This window comes from Lipotes vexillifer, unplaced genomic scaffold (assembly GCF_000442215.2).
Source record: "Lipotes vexillifer unplaced genomic scaffold, Lipotes_vexillifer_v1.1 scaffold785, whole genome shotgun sequence".
Lineage (NCBI taxonomy): Eukaryota > Metazoa > Chordata > Mammalia > Artiodactyla > Lipotidae > Lipotes > Lipotes vexillifer.
In genome coordinates this window covers 900,126-918,136 of record NW_006791778.1, presented here as the reverse complement: position 1 = coordinate 918,136, position 18,011 = coordinate 900,126, and the positions used below count along the sequence as shown (strand labels likewise).

At 40.4% G+C, this 18,011-nt stretch overlaps 1 protein-coding gene across 1 annotated transcript in view; it reads left to right on the top strand.

Annotated features, from left to right (window-relative positions):
* DLAT (dihydrolipoamide S-acetyltransferase) overlaps positions 1-18,011 on the top strand; it is a 24,424-nt gene continuing 6,413 nt past the window's right edge. Inside the window, exons 1-11 of the mRNA XM_007464647.1 lie at positions 1-321; positions 757-858; positions 1,553-1,677; positions 1,823-1,976; positions 4,672-4,798; positions 6,883-7,074; positions 8,264-8,413; positions 14,558-14,625; positions 15,811-15,903; positions 16,266-16,373; positions 16,942-17,057. Of these exons, the coding sequence (XP_007464709.1) occupies positions 43-321; positions 757-858; positions 1,553-1,677; positions 1,823-1,976; positions 4,672-4,798; positions 6,883-7,074; positions 8,264-8,413; positions 14,558-14,625; positions 15,811-15,903; positions 16,266-16,373; positions 16,942-17,057 (1,514 nt within the window). The 5' untranslated portion in view covers positions 1-42. The remainder of the gene's footprint in view (positions 322-756; positions 859-1,552; positions 1,678-1,822; positions 1,977-4,671; positions 4,799-6,882; positions 7,075-8,263; positions 8,414-14,557; positions 14,626-15,810; positions 15,904-16,265; positions 16,374-16,941; positions 17,058-18,011) is intronic.

Below are 18,011 nucleotides of genomic sequence, written 5' to 3'. Positions count from 1 at the left end.
GGAGACGGCGCTGGGTTTGGGGGTGTGGGCGTCAGCGGCAATATGTGGCGCGTCTGTGCGCGACAGGCCCAGAATGCAGCCCCAAGGGCAAGATTTGGGGCTCGGTGGACGGCCTTGCGGGAGGAGCTGGGAGCTCGGTGCGTGACCCCGCAGGCTGGCTCGGCTCCGGCTCGTTGCTGCAGCAGGACCACAGGGTATGGCAGGCTCCGGGCACTCTGCGGCTGGAGCCCCAGCTCCTGGGCCACACCGCGGAATCGCGTCTTGCTGCAGCTCTGGGGATCTCCTAGGCGCCGCTGGTATAGCCTCCCCCCGCATCAGAAGGTGAGCCCCATACCTGTCCTTCGGGGGACCCCGTTGTCCTTCATGGGATCCTTCCTCAGAGGCCTCAGTCAGTGATCCTCCATCCCCCTCCAAGTATACTGCGTGTCAGTGTCCCTTCTCCATTACCCAGCTTTGCTGTAGCTCTTGAGCTTCCTTCTCCTGACCTATTCCATTGAAGAGCGCCAGGCCTGGGGCGGTATGTGGAATGTCTGCTGAGTACATGCTCTTGAGACCCACGCAGGCCTGTGGAGCAGGAAGCCTGTCCTTCTGGTGGAGAGCTTCTGGTGGCAGGAACCCCCTTTATATCCCCCGTGCCCACTGTGTGTTGGGACTCAAACTCTGCGTTAAATTGTAGTGACTTGAGTGAAGCGTTAAACCAGAATGAGAGTTAGGTAGCTCTTAGTAAATTTCGTATATCTCCTTTGTCTTCTCCAGGTTCCATTGCCCTCTCTTTCCCCCACAATGCAGGCAGGCACCATAGCCCGCTGGGAGAAAAAGGAAGGGGAAAAAATCAATGAGGGTGAATTAATTGCAGAGGTAAGTTGTTTTAAAATATGGAAATGAGTTAGAAGGGACCGGCTTAGCTAAACTGAGCATTAACTTTCTGAGTGGGTAGTTATCCCTTTTGCTTAAGAAACTTAGATGTTTTTTACAATTTGATATTAGAGAAGGTTGGTTAGCTAAGTTAGCAGCAGCTAGCCAAACTGATTTTTAGCTAAGATATTTTTAATAGTAATTTTTTCAAACCTGTGATAGAGGCTTTATTTTCTCGTGACTGTTGAACTGTATGATTTTCTAAAATTGAAGTATAGTTGATTTACAATGTGTTAATTTCTGCTATACAGCAAAATGATTAAGTTATACATATATATACATTTTTAAAAAAATATTCTTTTCCATTATGGTTTATCACTTTACTGAATAAAGTTCCCTTGTTGGACCTTGTTGTTATCCATTCTGTGTAATAGTTTACATCTGCTAACCCCGAACTCCCACTCCATTCCCCTCCCGCCCCACAACCACAAGTCTGTTCTCTGTGTCTGTGAGTCCATTTCTGTTCTATAGATAAGTTCATTTGTGTCATATTTTAGATTCCACATATAAGTGATAGCATGTGGTATTTTTCTTTTTCTTTCTGACTTACTGCACTTTGAACTGTATGATTTTAGACACAAGCTAATAAACTTCATACTGGCAGCAGAAGTCTAAGCTCCTGCTTTTGTGTTAAAAGGTTGAAACTGATAAAGCTACTGTTGGATTTGAGAGCCTGGAGGAGTGTTACATGGCAAAGATACTTGTTGCTGAAGGTACCAGAGATGTTCCAGTTGGAGCAATCATCTGTATCACAGTTGAAAAGTGAGTAGTACCATGGCAATCTGTGGAACTTAGATGCTCAGGTGGAGTATTTTAACCCAGAATTGAGAAGTTAGTTAAAGGCTTCTAAGACTACTGAATCCACTTTATAACCCCCTTATACTTATGCATTCTTTCTCTTCCTTAGGCCTGAAGATATTGAGGCCTTTAAAAATTATACACTGGACTCTTCAGCAGCACCTACCCCACAAGCAGCCCCAGCACCAACCCCTGCTGCCGCTGCTCCGTCACCTGCACCTCCCGCTCAGGCTCCTGGTAGCTCATATCCTCCTCACATGCAGGTGAGGCTCAGCCTCTGGGTGTTTGCTCTAGAATATTTATTATTCATTCATTATTTTTCATAGGTGGCTCTCACATCCTGGGAACTGGCATTAAATATGGCTGGTTTTTGTCATTTGAAAGTAAATAGAGGTTTAAACATGAAAATTGACAACTTTTATTCCTGGTGGTTATTTCCAGGTGTGTGAACTTTATTAGTTCTTTTAACCTTTCACAGCCTCAGTGTAGCAGATAGGATAATGTTTGGTACTTCTCATTCAAGAACATTTTGTTAGATTTTGAGGGTGATTTGTACTTATACTACTCCCTGTATAAATAAGAGTTTTTAGTAGGCCCCAAGTACTGTCTGTTGAATGAAAGTTCCCAGTTGGTGTTTTTCCTTGACATGTGGTATTCTGTTTTCTAAGAGCAAGTGAAGTAGTCCAGTAGTATTAATAAAAGACTGAACTAAAATAAAGAATAAGTGTCAAACAGACATATATAATAACGTTGCAACAAAGCTGAAGGTGGTAGATATAGTCACTGTTGATTCTATTAACTAAATCAGTTTATAGGAAGCTAATTAGTTTATTAGATATTAAGATTATCCCATCTATATTTGTGTTTCAGATACTGGAAGTGGATAAAAGCCAGCTGCACTTTTTCTAAAGGATTAAGACTAGAACTTTCCTTCACTTAGTTTATTTGTAGAAATTTTTGTATAGGAATAATTTTCTCCTTTGGACATCATGTTCTATTCCATGGTCTTTTTTTTCCCTATAAATTTATTTATTTATTTATTTTTGGCTGCATTGGGTCTTTGTTGCTGTGCACGGGCTTTCTCTAATTGCGGCGAGGGGGGCTACTCTTCCTTGAGGTGTGCAGGTTTCTCATTGTGGTGGCTTCTCTTGTTGTGGGCCCTGGAGTGCACGGGCTTCAGTAGTTGTGGCACATGGACTCAGTAGTTGTGGCTCACAGGGGTCTAGAGCACAGACTCAGTAGTTGTGGCGCACGGGCTTAGTTGCTCCACGGCATGTGGGATCTTCCCAGACCAGGGCTCGAACCCATGTCTCCTGCATTGGCAGGTGGATTCTTAAACCACTGCGCCACCAGGGAGGTCCTCCATGGTCTTTTATTAACATTCACTCATTATAAAGTTTTGCCTGGTGGTCAGTTCACGCATTTATCTCATCCTGTTCAGCAAATTCTGTCTCACTACACAAGACAGTACATTTCTCTATAATTTATGTCTTTGGCTTTTTGTGAAAGTTTTAGGGTTCTGTCTTAATTATCCTTTAAGATACAGTATAGAGATTATTGGATCCACTAATTTTTGAGAAGTAGATGAAGATGAGGGACTTCCCTAATGGTCCAGTGGTTAAGACTCCACGCTCCCAATGCAGGGGGCCCGGGTTCGATCCCTGGTCAGGGAACTAAAAAAAGATTCTGCATGTCATAATGAAGATCCTGCACGCGGCTACGAAGGTCCCGAGTGCCGCAACTAAGACCCGGTGTAGGTAGGTAGGTAGGTAGATAGATAAGATAGATAATTCTGACCAAGAAAAACATTAAAAAAATTTTCTAATTAGAGTTCTAAGTTTTGTTTTACTCCCCCCCCCCTCACCTTCCTGAGACATCGTCAATTGAAATGATTTTTCTCTCAGCATAATCCTGTTGTTAATTAGAGGGCTTCCCTGGTGGCACAGTGGTTGAGAGTCCGCCTGCCAATGCAGGGGATGCAGGTTCGTGCCCCGGTCCGGGAAGATCCCACATGCTGCAGAGCGGCTGGGCCTGTGAGCCATGGCCGCTGAGCCTGCGCATCCAGAGCTTGTGCTCCGCAATGGGAGAGGCCACAGCGGCGAGAGGCCTGTGTACCGCAAAAAAAAAAAAAAAAAAAAAACCTAAAAGATAGCAAACAAAACCCATAATGAGTAAGCATCCAATTTCAGTGGACATACAAGCCATATAAATAAGAAAGCAATTTTAAATTTAGATCAGCCAATCTGATGTTTAGATTTTACTGGCGTGGAAGTGACTATTTTAAGAGCAGTTTGTTCATTTGTTCATTCATTCATTCATTCTTTTTTTTTTTGCCGCACCGTGTGGCATGTGGGATCTTAGTTCCCCGACCAGGGGATCGAACCCGTGCCCCCTGCATCGGGAGTGCAGAATCTTAACCACTGGGCCGCCAGGGAAGTCCCAAACAGTTCTTAATAAGAGTTTTTTTTATCTTGAAAAGTATCTGGGAAGTTTGGGAGAAATTCAGTTTCCCCTGAGTGAAGAGATAGATGCCAGTACAGCACACAGTAAAATTTTAGTGGAAAGTCTGGACTAAGGTCATTCTGTGAAAATGAAAACCTGTAGCTTAATCTAAGTGTTAAGGAAGATGAAAAGATGTTCTGTGCTTAGATATTTATTGAGGAATTAATTTTAACTGTCTAGAAAGAACGCTTTCCCATCTGCCCATTGTTACTACGTTTGGAGGGTGGAAAAGTATTTCGAAGGTGGGTCAGAGTATCGCTGGTACTATAAAAGCTTGAGATTTGAAAGATTCACATGTAGGGACACTTGAGGCAGTGGGCTTTTGCTGCCGTGGGGGCATGGGAATTTGGATGGTCACAGTCACTGTCATTCCATAAAACTGTTTGCTGGCCTGAGTTCCACTGTGTCCACAGCTTCCTAGTATTACACGGTAATAAAATGTGTTTGTTTCTACAGGTGGTTCTTCCTGCCCTCTCTCCCACCATGACCATGGGCACAGTTCAGAGATGGGAAAAAAAAGTGGGTGAGAAGCTAAGTGAAGGAGATTTATTGGCAGAGATAGAGACTGACAAGGCCACTATAGGTGAGATTTCTTCAGCTCTTAATGGTTGAGGCACTGAGTTTTCCAATGAGGGAAGAGGATTGCCGTCCTGTCCTATAATGAGTGAGTGATAACATGAAAAATTTTCATTCTTGGGATTCATTTCCTGGAACAGAATATTTCATAACAAAAGTGTGCATAGTTGGATTTGTCAGTACCATACTGTAGTCTTATTGGATCAAGGATATGTCAGCTTAGGGATTATTTTTAGGCCAGAGTTTGCTTATTTATTAGCCTTATCATTGTCTAAACTGGGCAAGGGGGAAAAAAGAAGAAACAGGAGAAAATAACATCAAAGGCAGGAAAATACCAAAGAATTTCAGATGACTTTGAGGGAAGACTTGAAAGCAGGGCTTAGATTGTTTTCATAGTTTGAGAATGAGTGATGGAATGTATGTATTACCTGTTCAGAGATCATATCACATTTCCTTTTATTCCCTCTCTGATTTATTTTTATGCTTAGAACAAAACCCATATAGATAATCATATTTGTCATACCATGTATAGATATTTGTATTCTTTTTTTTTTTTTTTTTTTTTTTTTGTGGTACGCGGGCCTTTCACTGTTGTGGCCTCTCCGGTTGCGGAGCACAGGCTCCGGACTCCCAGGCTCAGCAGCCATGGTTCACAGGCCCAGCTGCTCCACGGCATGTGGGATCCTCCAGGAACGGACCGGGGCACGAACCCACGTCCCCTGCATCGGCAGGCGAACTCTCAACCACTGTGCCACCAGGGAAGCCCTAGATATTTGTAGATAAATGTATTTCCTGTCTAGTTCTCAGAGATGCAGTAGGAGATTCTGGGCATCCTCTGCAGTGGCTGTTTTCAGATTTTGTTATTCAAACCCTATGATTCCTTGATGGCACGTTGAGGCAAAGGAGAACTTAAGGAGTAGCACTCTACTGTTCCGTGTCCGCTCCCCCACTTCCACCAGGACACCTCCTTTTTATCTTCCTGCATATTGTGCTTCCTCCCATAAGATTTTATTAGAAGAAAGGATTCTGTTTGTTAAAAAGAGAGAAACAAACAAAAAAACTCTGGCAAAAATAGATCTGCTTTGCATTTTAACTTGAATACCTATGTTGCTGTAGAGACTAGTATTCTAAAGACTCTGGTCACTAGAGAAGTATTACCTTGGTCAAACTCTTTAAACTCTTGTGGCCTTGGAGTCTTTTCTTTTCATACATGTCTTGTATTGTATATTAATTCTCAACTGGGATATGGAAGGATTCATCAAAGCTGTGTTTGTCAGGGAGAGGCACAACACCACAGAAAGCCAAGATCTGGAAGGCAAGAGTTGTCCTCTCCAATGGGTTCTTTTAGTTTTACTTTCGGAACTCTTCATATTTGAGTTCCTTGTAAGAAAACCACTAGCTGGGAATTCCCTGGTGGTCCAGTGGTTAGGACTCCATGCTTTCACTCCCGAGGGCCTGAGTTCAATCCCTGGTGGGGGATCCCACAAGCCGTGTGGCCAGAAAAAGAAAAGAAAAGCAGTAGCTGAATAAAGTTGTCAACACCACAGAATCTCTAGTTATGCTGTATTTCTTCATAATGAAATAGTTGGTGTAATACCAAGTATGACCTCTCATAAAGTTCCAAAGATGCTTTTAGGGGTGTAATCCCATGTTACTATCAACTATAGTAGGTCTTTTAATTTAACCATGTGGTTCTGATCTTTAGCAGTACAACTGATGCCATCTTGGAGTCTTGTGGGTCTGCAAGGGGCTGCCTCTGGGGATGTTTTAAAGAAAACGTTCAGAACTAACCACTGTGTAATCTCTTATAGTTTTATTTAACAGATATTTATTTAGTATTTACTTTGTGCCAGGTACTGTTTCTAAGTACTTGGAAAATATTCACTTAATTTTTGTAATATCCCCGTGAGGTAGGTACTATTGTCATTCCCATTTTGTAGGTAAAGAAGCTGAGACACAGAGAGGCTAAATAGCTTGCAAAAGGTTATATAGCTACTTTGAAGAAGAACCTTTTACTTAAAACTGTGCTTTGAGTTTGGTAGGATAGTGGAGTCCTTTAAGTTCCATAATGGTTTTTTCTTTCTATTTAAGGTTTTGAAGCACAGGAAGAAGGTTACCTAGCAAAAATCCTGATCCCTGAAGGTACAAGAGATGTCCCTCTAGGAACCCCACTCTGTATCATTGTAGAAAAAGAGGCAGATATACCAGCATTTGCTGACTATCGGCCAACTGAAGTAACTGATTTAAAACCACCAGCACCACCACCTACCCCATCCCCGGTAGGTATGCTTCTAGAATTGAGGGAACTCTTAAACCTTATTCATCTCTAAATTAAGGGATTAAAGTAGATGATATTCTAGGTTCCTTCCAGCTCTAAGATTCTATGAATAAGGAAGGAGATAGTTAACATTTGTGGAGACCTACACAGTGTGTGGCACTGCACCGTTCACATAATGGTCAATAGTTTGATTTGTATAGCTTTTTTCTTTTCCTGGTGTCTTGAGTCCTGCCGAGAACAAAGTTGAGGTGACATGTTCTTTTTCTGCTTTAGGTGTAGATAGATACATACATACATATAACCCTACCATACCATATCCCCAAACTGTGTTAATAACCTAGTAGCTCTGTAGTTTTCTCTGGGCTCATGTAATTATAATTATAATTATAATTATGTGTGTGTGTATATATATATATATATATATATATGGAAGGTAATGCTTTGTCACCCATTTTCTGTAGAATTTGTAGTTTTTGTCTTTGTCAATCCTCTTGGTATTAACATATAGTAGGTCAAGCTTATATTTGTAATACATTGGAACCTTCATGTAAATGGCTTATTTTGCATAGAATTTAGTCTGTCTCTATGCACTGTATACTATATACCTGTAGTATGAGCTTGTATGAATTCCAGGCATCAGTAACACTATAATGGAGCTTCTGCAGGTGTAGAATCATGTGAGTTTAGATGAGGTACACAGTTCTGTCAGAGAAAACTTGATTTCTGACTGCCATACATTTATGGGGAGCTGGCAAGTAGTTGTAGTGGTTTATTTTTTAATGTGTTTCAACATGACCTTCCAGAATAATTTATTATTTTGGAATTAGGTTAAGTAAAAACAAAAGCCATGTAGGTGATATAAGAGAATGAGAATAAAGAAGGGACAAGAGATTAAAGTGAAGAAAGGCTATAAGGATGTTATATACTGGACCAAAATTAAATTCCATGCCTCTCTTTGTTAATCATGAAGTTAGAGAATTTGACTTTGTTCTGTCTTTGACATAAAATAATGTTATTCTATTCATATTGCTGTATTATGTTGGTTAAGCGGAAAAATGTGCATTTGATATTTGGAAAAAAGATGAAAGTTATTTAATTAAAATAGGTTTGACTAAATAAACTATAAACTCTTAAATCTTTCAGACCAATCTTTGCAGTCGTGAATTAACAATCTGTAACTTTTTCAAAAGGCAGCCCCTGTTCCTCCAACTCCCCAACCTGTAGCCCCTACACCTTCAGCCACCTGCCCAGCTACTCCTGCTGGACCAAAGGGAAGGTTGTTTGTTAGCCCTCTTGCAAGGAAGCTGGCAACAGAGAAAGGGATTGACCTTACACAAGTAAAAGGTAAGTCTGTTTCTATGGAGTGGGGTTTTACTAAAATTTAGTAGAGTTTCTTCCTTAGGACCAGAGAGTACAAGTATATATAGTCATCTTATCTGCGATAGTCAGGGGAAGGATGAGGGAGGGAAATATCTCCTTTGGTGCCACCACAGAGTAGGAAAATTTACTGTGCTTTGTTTAGTCTGTCTAAGATCTACCTATATAATTTAGATAGCTTTTTTTCCTTCTCTGTTGACGGGAACTGCTTAATTGTTGGTGAAAGTATGATGTGTTTGTTCAGCAGAGTTGGGTTATGGTACTTGATTGTATTAATAAGAAATCTGTATTAGTGCTAGGCTGATTGAATGTAGTAATACACAGAACAAAACATGAAGTTGGGATGATTTGAAGTGACTTAAAATAATAAAATGCGTACAAAACTGAACTAACGCCCCTTGAGGGCAAAGGAAAATGTCTTACCTATCTTTTTCTCCCCAGAGAGACAGTGTAGCTTAGTGATAAGAGCATGGGGTCTTGAATCAGACCATCTAGGGTTTAATCCTAGCTTTATCATTTTCTCTGTGATATGTCTTTTGATGAATTACTTTAATCCATCTGTTTTTCCATCTGTAAAACTAGATAATAGTTTACATTAAAACAGGTGAAGTGCTTAGAACAGTATCTAGAATGTAATAAGTACTCAATACATATTAGTTTTGTTCACATTATTACTATTATTGGCTGGCATTTAAATGTTTTAAGCTAAAATTTAATGTAAGGTAATTAATATACTTTGGAAAAGGGGGGAAATTACTATTCCTAGAACATGGTTTGATGGCTTATACTATGTGCTAGTCTTTTAATTACCAGATTTAATTTGCATAACATTTATTGAAGTAAGAATTATCATTTCCCATTTTTTTATTGTCCAGCTGTGGGCACTCATCGGTGGTTATCATCTGTCTGCAATCTATTGTTTTTATGGTTAGAAAGCAAGCCAGTCCCCAAAAGCACAAGAATAGAGTGTTATTGCTGTTTTACTTCAGGGGATTCTTGTAATATTGGAAGACCCTTTTTTCACCTTAATATTATTTCACTAGTGTATTGCCATTCTTTATGTACATGTGATTAGAATCAGGGACAGCAATTTAAATTGGAATACGTTTTAAGGGGAGGAGGGACTAGTTTAATAATTGTATCTGAAGAATTTAGACAAGTAAACAAGGACCATTTATTAGATATTTAGCAATACTGACTGCCTTAGGAGAGATTTAAGTGGAAAAATCTCTATATTCTTATCATGCAGTTAGAGTTAAGTGATTCATTTATTTAGACAGATATTCATTGAGTATTGTCTGTGTATCCAACACTTGTTCATAAGACAGATAAGATTTCAGTTTCAGATGCTCATATTACCAACAATAAAGAATTAAATGGACAGGGAGTTATAGCATAGTAGTTAAGAGTATTGGCTTTGGAGCTGGAGTGCTTGGATTTAAAACCCAGCTCTGTCGAACACGAGGTGTGTTACCTTTTGTGTTTCATTTGTATATAAAAATAATAACTTACAGCTTGTTGGGATTAAATAAGTTAATAAACAGTGCCCGTACATAGAAAGCATTAGCTATGATGATAGCATTAGCTATGATGATAATAACTTATTAAATAAGATGATTTGAATGCTAAGAAAGAAATAAACCAAGTGATATACTAGTGAGTAACAGGGTGAATATATGTGTAGTCATGACTGCTTTTGGACGGGGTGGTTGGAGAAGGTGTTTTTGATGAGGTGACATTTGATCTGACCTGAAAGATGAGTCAGCTATGAGCCAACCATGTGAAGAATTGGAGGAAAACCACTTCAGGCAAAGACCAGCTTGAAGTGGAAAGAGCTTGGCATGTTTGAGGAACAGAAAGGAGGCCAGTGTTAATGGAGCATAGTGAGCAAAGGATCTAGTGGTAGGAGATGAGGTCAGAAAGAAACTCGGGGCGAGAACATAAAGGATTTTGCAGGTTATGATAGTATTTGAATTTTATTTAAAGTACAGTAGGAAGCCATTGAAAGATTAAAATGAGGAAGTGGCATAAAATGATTTATATTTTTAAAAGATCATTTTGGCTGCTCTGTGCAAATGGATTAAATGAAAGCCAAGGCACCTTTTGAGATGCTGTTGCTGGAGCTGATGATGGTGGCTTACACAGGGTGGTGAGAGTAGAAATGAAAAGAAACAGACAGCTTCAACATACACTTCTGCCATAGAATCAACAGAACTTAGCCAGGGATTGGATATGGGGACTCAACAACAGCAACTTCAAAAGAAATGCACAGTGGACGCTGGTCTGGACAGGTTGAAAAATGAAAAGTGGATGAAGAAGTGGAGATAACATTGTGGACAACTTATTCGAGAACATTTGCCGTGAAGGAAGGCATAGAAATAGAAATGTAGCTTTTGGGAGCATATGGGCTCAAGAGAGAGCTTTTGAAAATGAGTGATAGTAGAACAGGTCTAGTGTAGAGTTTCTCAGTTGTGGCACTGTTGACATTTTTGACCAGGTAATTCTTTGTTGGCAGGGTGGCAGCTGGTGTTCTGTGCATTGTAGCATGTTTAGCAACATCCTTGGCTTTTACCTGCTGCATGGTAGTAGCATACCCCACTTGGGACAACCAAAAATATTTTCAAACATTGCCAGATGTCCCCTTGGGGGCAAAATTGCCCTGGTTGAGAACCAGTGGTCTGATAGAAAGGGATAAATTGGTGATGTAGAAAAGAAGAAAGAGCAGAATAATTTGGCAAGGTACAAAGTTTCTGAGAATGTAAGAGGGGATGGGATTGGTTTTGGGTAGGAATTAGGACAGTTTTTCTACTCTTATAGGAGAGAAGAGAATATGGGGTAGGTTTATAGGTTTGGTGGTAGCAGATGAGGAGAGTACCTCTCTGGTTCCTGCTATTTGATCAGTAACATATAAAGGGAGGGGGTAGTTCCCTGGTGGTCTGGTGGTTAGGATTCGGTGCTTTCACTGCTGTGGCCAGGTTCAATCCTGGTTAGGGAACTGAGATCCCGCACGCGGCCGAAAAAAATAAAAAGTATAACGTGAGGGGATCTGCTGGAGAGTTAGTGTGGGAAGGTCTGAGATTAGACAAATTGTGAAATAGTGTTCCCAGAGACAGGGAAAGTGAATTCAAGGGAAACAGTTTAATTTCTGGGTAGTTTTGTGTGTCTGTTGTAGTTTTGTGCCTCTGAACTTACAGTACAGTCATTCAGCTAGGTGTGTACTTTTTCCTCCAGCAATATTAAGCTACTCTGGTGCTGGCACTGAGAAGGCATATGTTTTAGAGTTTGACCAGGGAGTGATTATAACAGTGATCCATAGAGTGTAGGCTGGGTAAGGAGGAAGTGAAGACAGGAGGCTTGACAACATGATGAGAGCAGAGGAATTAGTGGAGTGGAAGAAATTTTGCATTAGGGGGAGTGAGTGTTCTGAAATAAGTGAGCTTAGAGGATCAGTGGTTGGTGTTTTATGACACCACCTCTGACACTAAATGTAATTTTTTTTCCACACCAGCAATCAGTTCTCTACACCACGTGGGTATCCAACAATTCAATCCTATTCTGACACTCTCCAGAGTTAGCATAAGACTCCACAGGTTTTTGTTTTTGTTTTAAATTATTTATTTTTGGCTGTGTTGGGTCTTCGTTGCTGCGCACGGGCTTTCTCTAGTTGTGGCGAGTGGGGGTTACTCTTTGTTGTGGTGTGCGGGCTTCTCATTGTGGCGGCTTCTCTTGTTGCAGAGCACAGGCTCTAGGCACGTGGGCTTCAGTAGTTGTGGCTCGCGGGCTGTAGAGTGCAGGCTCCGTAGTTGTGGCGCACGGGCTTAGTTGCTCCGCGGCAAGTGGGATCTTCCTGGACCAGGGCTGGAACCCGTGTCCCTTGCATTGGCAGGCGGATTCTTAACCACTGCGCCACCAGGGAAGTTCCGAGATGCCACAGGTTTAAAGGCTTAGTCTCACAAGTCTGCCCCCACTTGAGATGCCAGTCCTGAGGATCACCCGTACTTCTGACGCACTGGCTATAAACCAGGAATTCCCAAGACCCCGTCCTTGGGTTTGATAATTCACTAGAATGACTCACAGAACTCAGGAAAGCACATTATTTACTATTGCCTGTTTATTATAAAGGATACGCCTCAGAACAGTCAAATAGAAGAGATGCATGAGACAAAGTATGGGGAGTGGGGGTTGGTGCTGAGCTTCCATGCCTCTCTGGGAGCACCACCCCGCCCCCAGCACATTAATGTGTTCACCAACCCAGAAGCTCTCCAAATCTTGTTGTTCAAGAGTTTTATTTTTATAGGGGTCAATTATTTTTTTTTTTTTTAAAAGAAGATTTGGGGGATAGGAGTTTATTAATTAATTTATTTATTTTTGCTGCTTTGGGTCTTCATTTCTGAGCAAGGGCTATCTCTAGTTGTGGCAAGTGGGGGCCACTCTTCATCACGGTGCGCGGGCCTCTCACTATTGCGGCCTCTCTTGTGGAGCACAGGCTCCAGATGCGCAGGCTCAGTAGTTGTGGCTCACGGGCCTAGTTGCTCCGCGGCATGTGGGATCCTCCCAGACCAGGGCTCGAACCCGTGTCCCCTGCATTAGCAGGCAGATTCTCAACCACTGCGCCACCAGGGAAGCCCAATTATTATTTTTATAGGCATCGTTGATAGTATCATTGGCCACTGGTTATTGAACTCAACCTCCAGTCCCACCCCTACCCCTTTCCCCCAGGGACAGATTGCTTACCAAATTTGACCAAAATGTAATCATTTGGGGAGAAACTGTTCTGAAAGCCTAAACCCTGATGTTCAGAGTTTGATTTGTCTCAGAGCTACCCATATTATGGTTTATATTTCTTTGATGCAGAGCATTTTCACATCACTGTCCCATTTTATCCTCACAGCATTCCCATGAGTAGCGGCTGATATGATAATCTGTCCTACAGATGAGACTAAAGACCAGATGAGATTAAGTGACCACAGTCATCTGTTTAGTTTATGTTTGACAACAACCCTACGTTTTTCACTCCTAGTCTAGTGTTCTTCCCTTTATACCATATTGCTTTATGATGGTCTGTTGTGCCTTCTTAGGGAGAGAGACAAAAGAATTTCGAAGATTTCAGCTAACTCCTAATAGTCAGGAAATTCTTATAGGTGGATGAAGCTTAGTATAAGGCAGGTGGTACTGCAGTTTCCTCATCCTGAGGGGCTGCAGTGTCCAGATCAGCCTTGATTGTAAGGGGAGGTTATGGTTTCTGTCCTTTATAAGGAAGGGAATCTAATAGGCGTACTGCTGCCTCTGTTCTAGAGCTCCTGGTGAGGATAAACACAATCCTAGCCAACTCAGTTTTCATAATGAAGGAAAGGAGTTGGGACGAACTGCACACAACGAGAATCCTTTTAAAAGTCTGCCTTGGGGGAAGATGAATCAATTTGACCAAATATTTTCTAGAAGTGGGCCAGTGTAAAAGGTATTTTAATAACTAAATTCTGAATCTCCTTAGAATTAAGGTTCAGGATTATTTACTTAGGTGTAATGTTAAACCTAAGAGGTTGTGGATGGGAGGAGGAAAGAAATTGAATGAAAGTAAAATTAAGCCTGTTGAGGGAACTTTGAAGATCTTTCTTCATGTGTAACATGGCACCTTTTTCCTTCATAATCTCTAACACAAGCCAGTATAGTGCCTTGGCTACTGTGAGAAAGCTGTGAATAATGGAGACCACATATAGAATGAATGGTTCTAAAGATGAGATCATTGCATTTGAGAGTTATTCATGCTATTTTAGGGTAAAAACGATTGACTTGCCTGATTTGTCCAAAATAATTGTTATCGTATCTGTCGACTCTGTAGCAAGGGAATTGTTTATGAGCAAATGAATGTAGAACCCAAATGAGATCTATTCTAGGGTTTCAGAAAGGGTGTTTTGGAGCTAACGGAGAGGAGGGCAACAAAAGGTGGTATTTTTAGGGAAAAGTTTAAGGGGCATGATTAAGGCAGCGGCCCCTTTAGAGGGTCTTTGGTAGAGAACCTTTAGGAACTTGCACTTCAGGATCACAGTGCTGATCTCCTTGAGGAATTAGCGGTATGCTCTCATGTGTGTGGTATTCCTGTATCTCTTCCAGGGACGGGACCAGATGGCAGAATCATCAAGAAGGACGTCGACTCCTTTGTGCCTACTAAAGCTGCTCCTGTGAGTTATATTTCGCTTCCTAAATTTTGGTTGCAGTTTGTCCCTGCAGAGTGCTTTGTGCAGCCTGTTAGACCCTTGCATACATTATTTATGAGTGAAATAGCTTAATCAGAACTGTGTTTTCTTTGGTCTAATTTCACTGGCTAGTAATATGTATATGAATGTGCTGTTATTCATACACAAAAGCAAAGATGATATACCACACTGAAATCCACTCCAAGTTGTTTTTGTTTTTTTTTGAGTAGTGATACTAAGTTTTTCCTAACTTATCATCTTATTCAGGCCCTATTTTTTAAACATGCTTGCAAGTTGGTTGGCTAGTGTTTGAGTTTTATGTAGTTAATTAGTTCACAGGGGGATTAAATCCACATAGCCAACTCCGTTTGATCAGTAAAGGTGCTAAAATAGTCAACTATAAGTAAGGAAAATGATTTAGTTATTTAGATGTTTGCTTTAAAATAAAAGATTTGTCATTTTTTAAAAAAAAATAAATTTATTTATTTACTTATTTTTGGTTGCGTTGGGTTTTTGTTGCTGCGCGTGGCGTTTCTCTAGTTGTGAGCTGGGGCTGCTCTTCGTTGCGGTGCACGGACTTCTCTTCCTGTAGAGCACGGGCTCTAGGCGTGCGGGCTTCAGTAGTTGTGGCTCGTGGGCTCAATAGTTGTGGCTCGCGGGCTCTAGAGCGCAGGCTCGGTAGTTGTGGCGCACGGGCTTAGTTGCTCCACGGCATGTGGGATCTTCCTAGACCAGGGCTCGAACCCGTGTCTCCTGTATTGACGGGAGGATTCTTAACCACTGTGCCACCAGGGAAGCCCCTGTCATTGTTTTTTCTTAACACTATTCAGGAAAATGCATTACTTTCTTTGTATTTATCTCTTAATCTTTTCAATTTAGGAATGCTTTGATTGCTTTTCTTGAAGAAAGTTTTGTGAAAACAAAATTATTTTGATATAAACTAGTCATAGAAACATTTAAAACATGATTACCCAATTCTAAGTATGAAAATTAGAAACAAAACTCTTAAACAAGCACAGTCCAAATCAGAGTCCCTTTTGCTCCCTTGGGATAGAAATAGCTGTTTTCCTATAAACCATTTAATTTTCACTTTGCCATCTGTAAAAGAGTCACTAACAGTTGTTCACAGTTGCTTATGCTAAGACTAAGAACTTTTTTACCTCCTTCTAGACTCCAGCAGCTGCTGTGTCTCCCCCGAGTCTAGGAGTGGCGCCGGTTCCTACAGGTGTCTTCACAGATATCCCAATCAGCAGCATTCGCCGAGTAAGAGTATTACCATAACTTTTCGACCCAAAGCTGTTGGGGACATCTTTACTCTGATTGTTCAGTTGCATCCACAGTTTGAAACACTAAGAAGAGACTTTTTAAAAATTGGGAACCTTAGATGATTCATTTAATAGGTGTTTGGTTTGGCCAGTAGCATTCTTGGGATACACAAACACTGTGTTCTGATTAAATACTATTGGAAGGGGCTAAGTTGTGGTGCAGTCCTCCATCTTCCAGTTCTAATAATGCTTGAGGTAAGCATTACCAGGGAGCAGGGTAAAGGGGCAAACAGAGCCCTGAATGAGATGAGGTCTCGTTTCAACTCAAGATAATTGATTTTTGAATCTCTTTGATTTTAGGTAATTGCACAGCGGTTAATGCAATCTAAGCAAACCATACCTCATTATTACCTTTCTGTCGATGTAAATATGGGAGAAGTTTTGTTGGTACGGAAAGAACTTAATAAGGTAAAAGGTCTGGAAATTCTACCTTTATAAATTCTAAAAATCTTGTTTTCCCTCACTGAATATTTACATTTTTGCCCATATATTTTGTTTTGTTACAAATGCCAATTGATAATGGAAAAATGGATGTCATCTTAATTTTAACTGACAGAGAGTATCCTGGAGAATTTTCATTTTCTAACCCTTGATTAAAGTTTATGATTAAAGTCGACTTTGCTATGGATCCATTTTAGCCTAACATAGTCACTGTGATCCTATGAGACTACTTGAGTCTCTTCTGGTAGGTAGGAAACAGTATGTTTACTTTGTGTTTATAGTTAGTACCAAGCACCTACTTAGTGTTTAGTTACTTGGTAACTTATGGGATGCAGCTAAAGCAATGCTTAGCAGGAAACGTACAGGTGTAATGGTCTACATTAAAATTGATGAAGAAAACCAACTTTTGGTTTCTTTTCATCCTTTCCACCTCAGGACATCTGTATATCCACCCCCTCCCACCTTCTCAAGATTATATAGTTTCAGTCTTTGAGAAGAGAATTTAAGAAACTACTATGGTTTCTTGTCTTTGCAGATGTTAGAAGGGAGAAGCAAAATTTCTGTCAATGACTTCATTATAAAAGCTTCAGCTTTGGCATGTTTAAAAGTTCCTGAAGCAAATTCTTCTTGGCTGGACACAGTTATAAGACAGTAAGTATAACACTTCTGGGGAAGGTATATATATATATATATATATATTTATACACATATACACACACACATACATATACATATATATCCATCAGCAGTGTTTTGTATGCTGTCTCACGTATAACTAGGAGTATAGGGAGTAAGGAGAAGCAGAAGATGGAGGGGAGATGGCTTCCACAGGCAAGGCAATTTGAAAACAACATAAAGCTATTTCTGAGATAATGCCAAATTTAGTTAGTAAAGACTGCAGATTCTTTGAGTTCAGAAAAGGGAGATAAGTGTACAAATATGTATAATTAAGTTGATAATGACTCTCACAAAGCAGGATTGAAATGGTTTTGTTCACCAATGAGTTCTGCTAAACTTTAGTGGGGGCAAAATTGAAAACAAAACCAAAAAAACAGTATTTGTTAATATTATGGTAGCATGTGACTGGCATGGTGCTCTTGGTGTCTTTCACATGTTGTGTCATTTAATCCTATGACCACGTTATGAGTTAGGTGGTTTTACACACATTTTCTAGATGAAGAAACTGAGGCTCAGTAAGTTGAGTTACTCCCTGAGTTAATATGTTAGTAGTTAGCAGAACTGTGATTGGAACCAGGATTCTGACTCAGCCTAGGTTTTTTTTACTATGTAGATGCTTTTATATTATTAATTTAATTTTTTTTACAATAATAGTATGTACATTAGAATATTAATTCATGGCTTACGGTGACCTGCTCAGCCTTTAATCTGAGGTCCACTCCCAAGAGGCAGACACAGCCTTTAAATTGTTATTTCTTTTGGTATTTACTTTCCTATTTCTAAACATTTTTCTGTTGCCTTTCATAAATTTTTCATTTCATTTACTTTATCAACTGACTTCCTATTAAAGAAGGTTAAGATTTAGCTTTGTTCTACCCTCTCTACAAACACACACACACACACACACACACACACACACACACACAC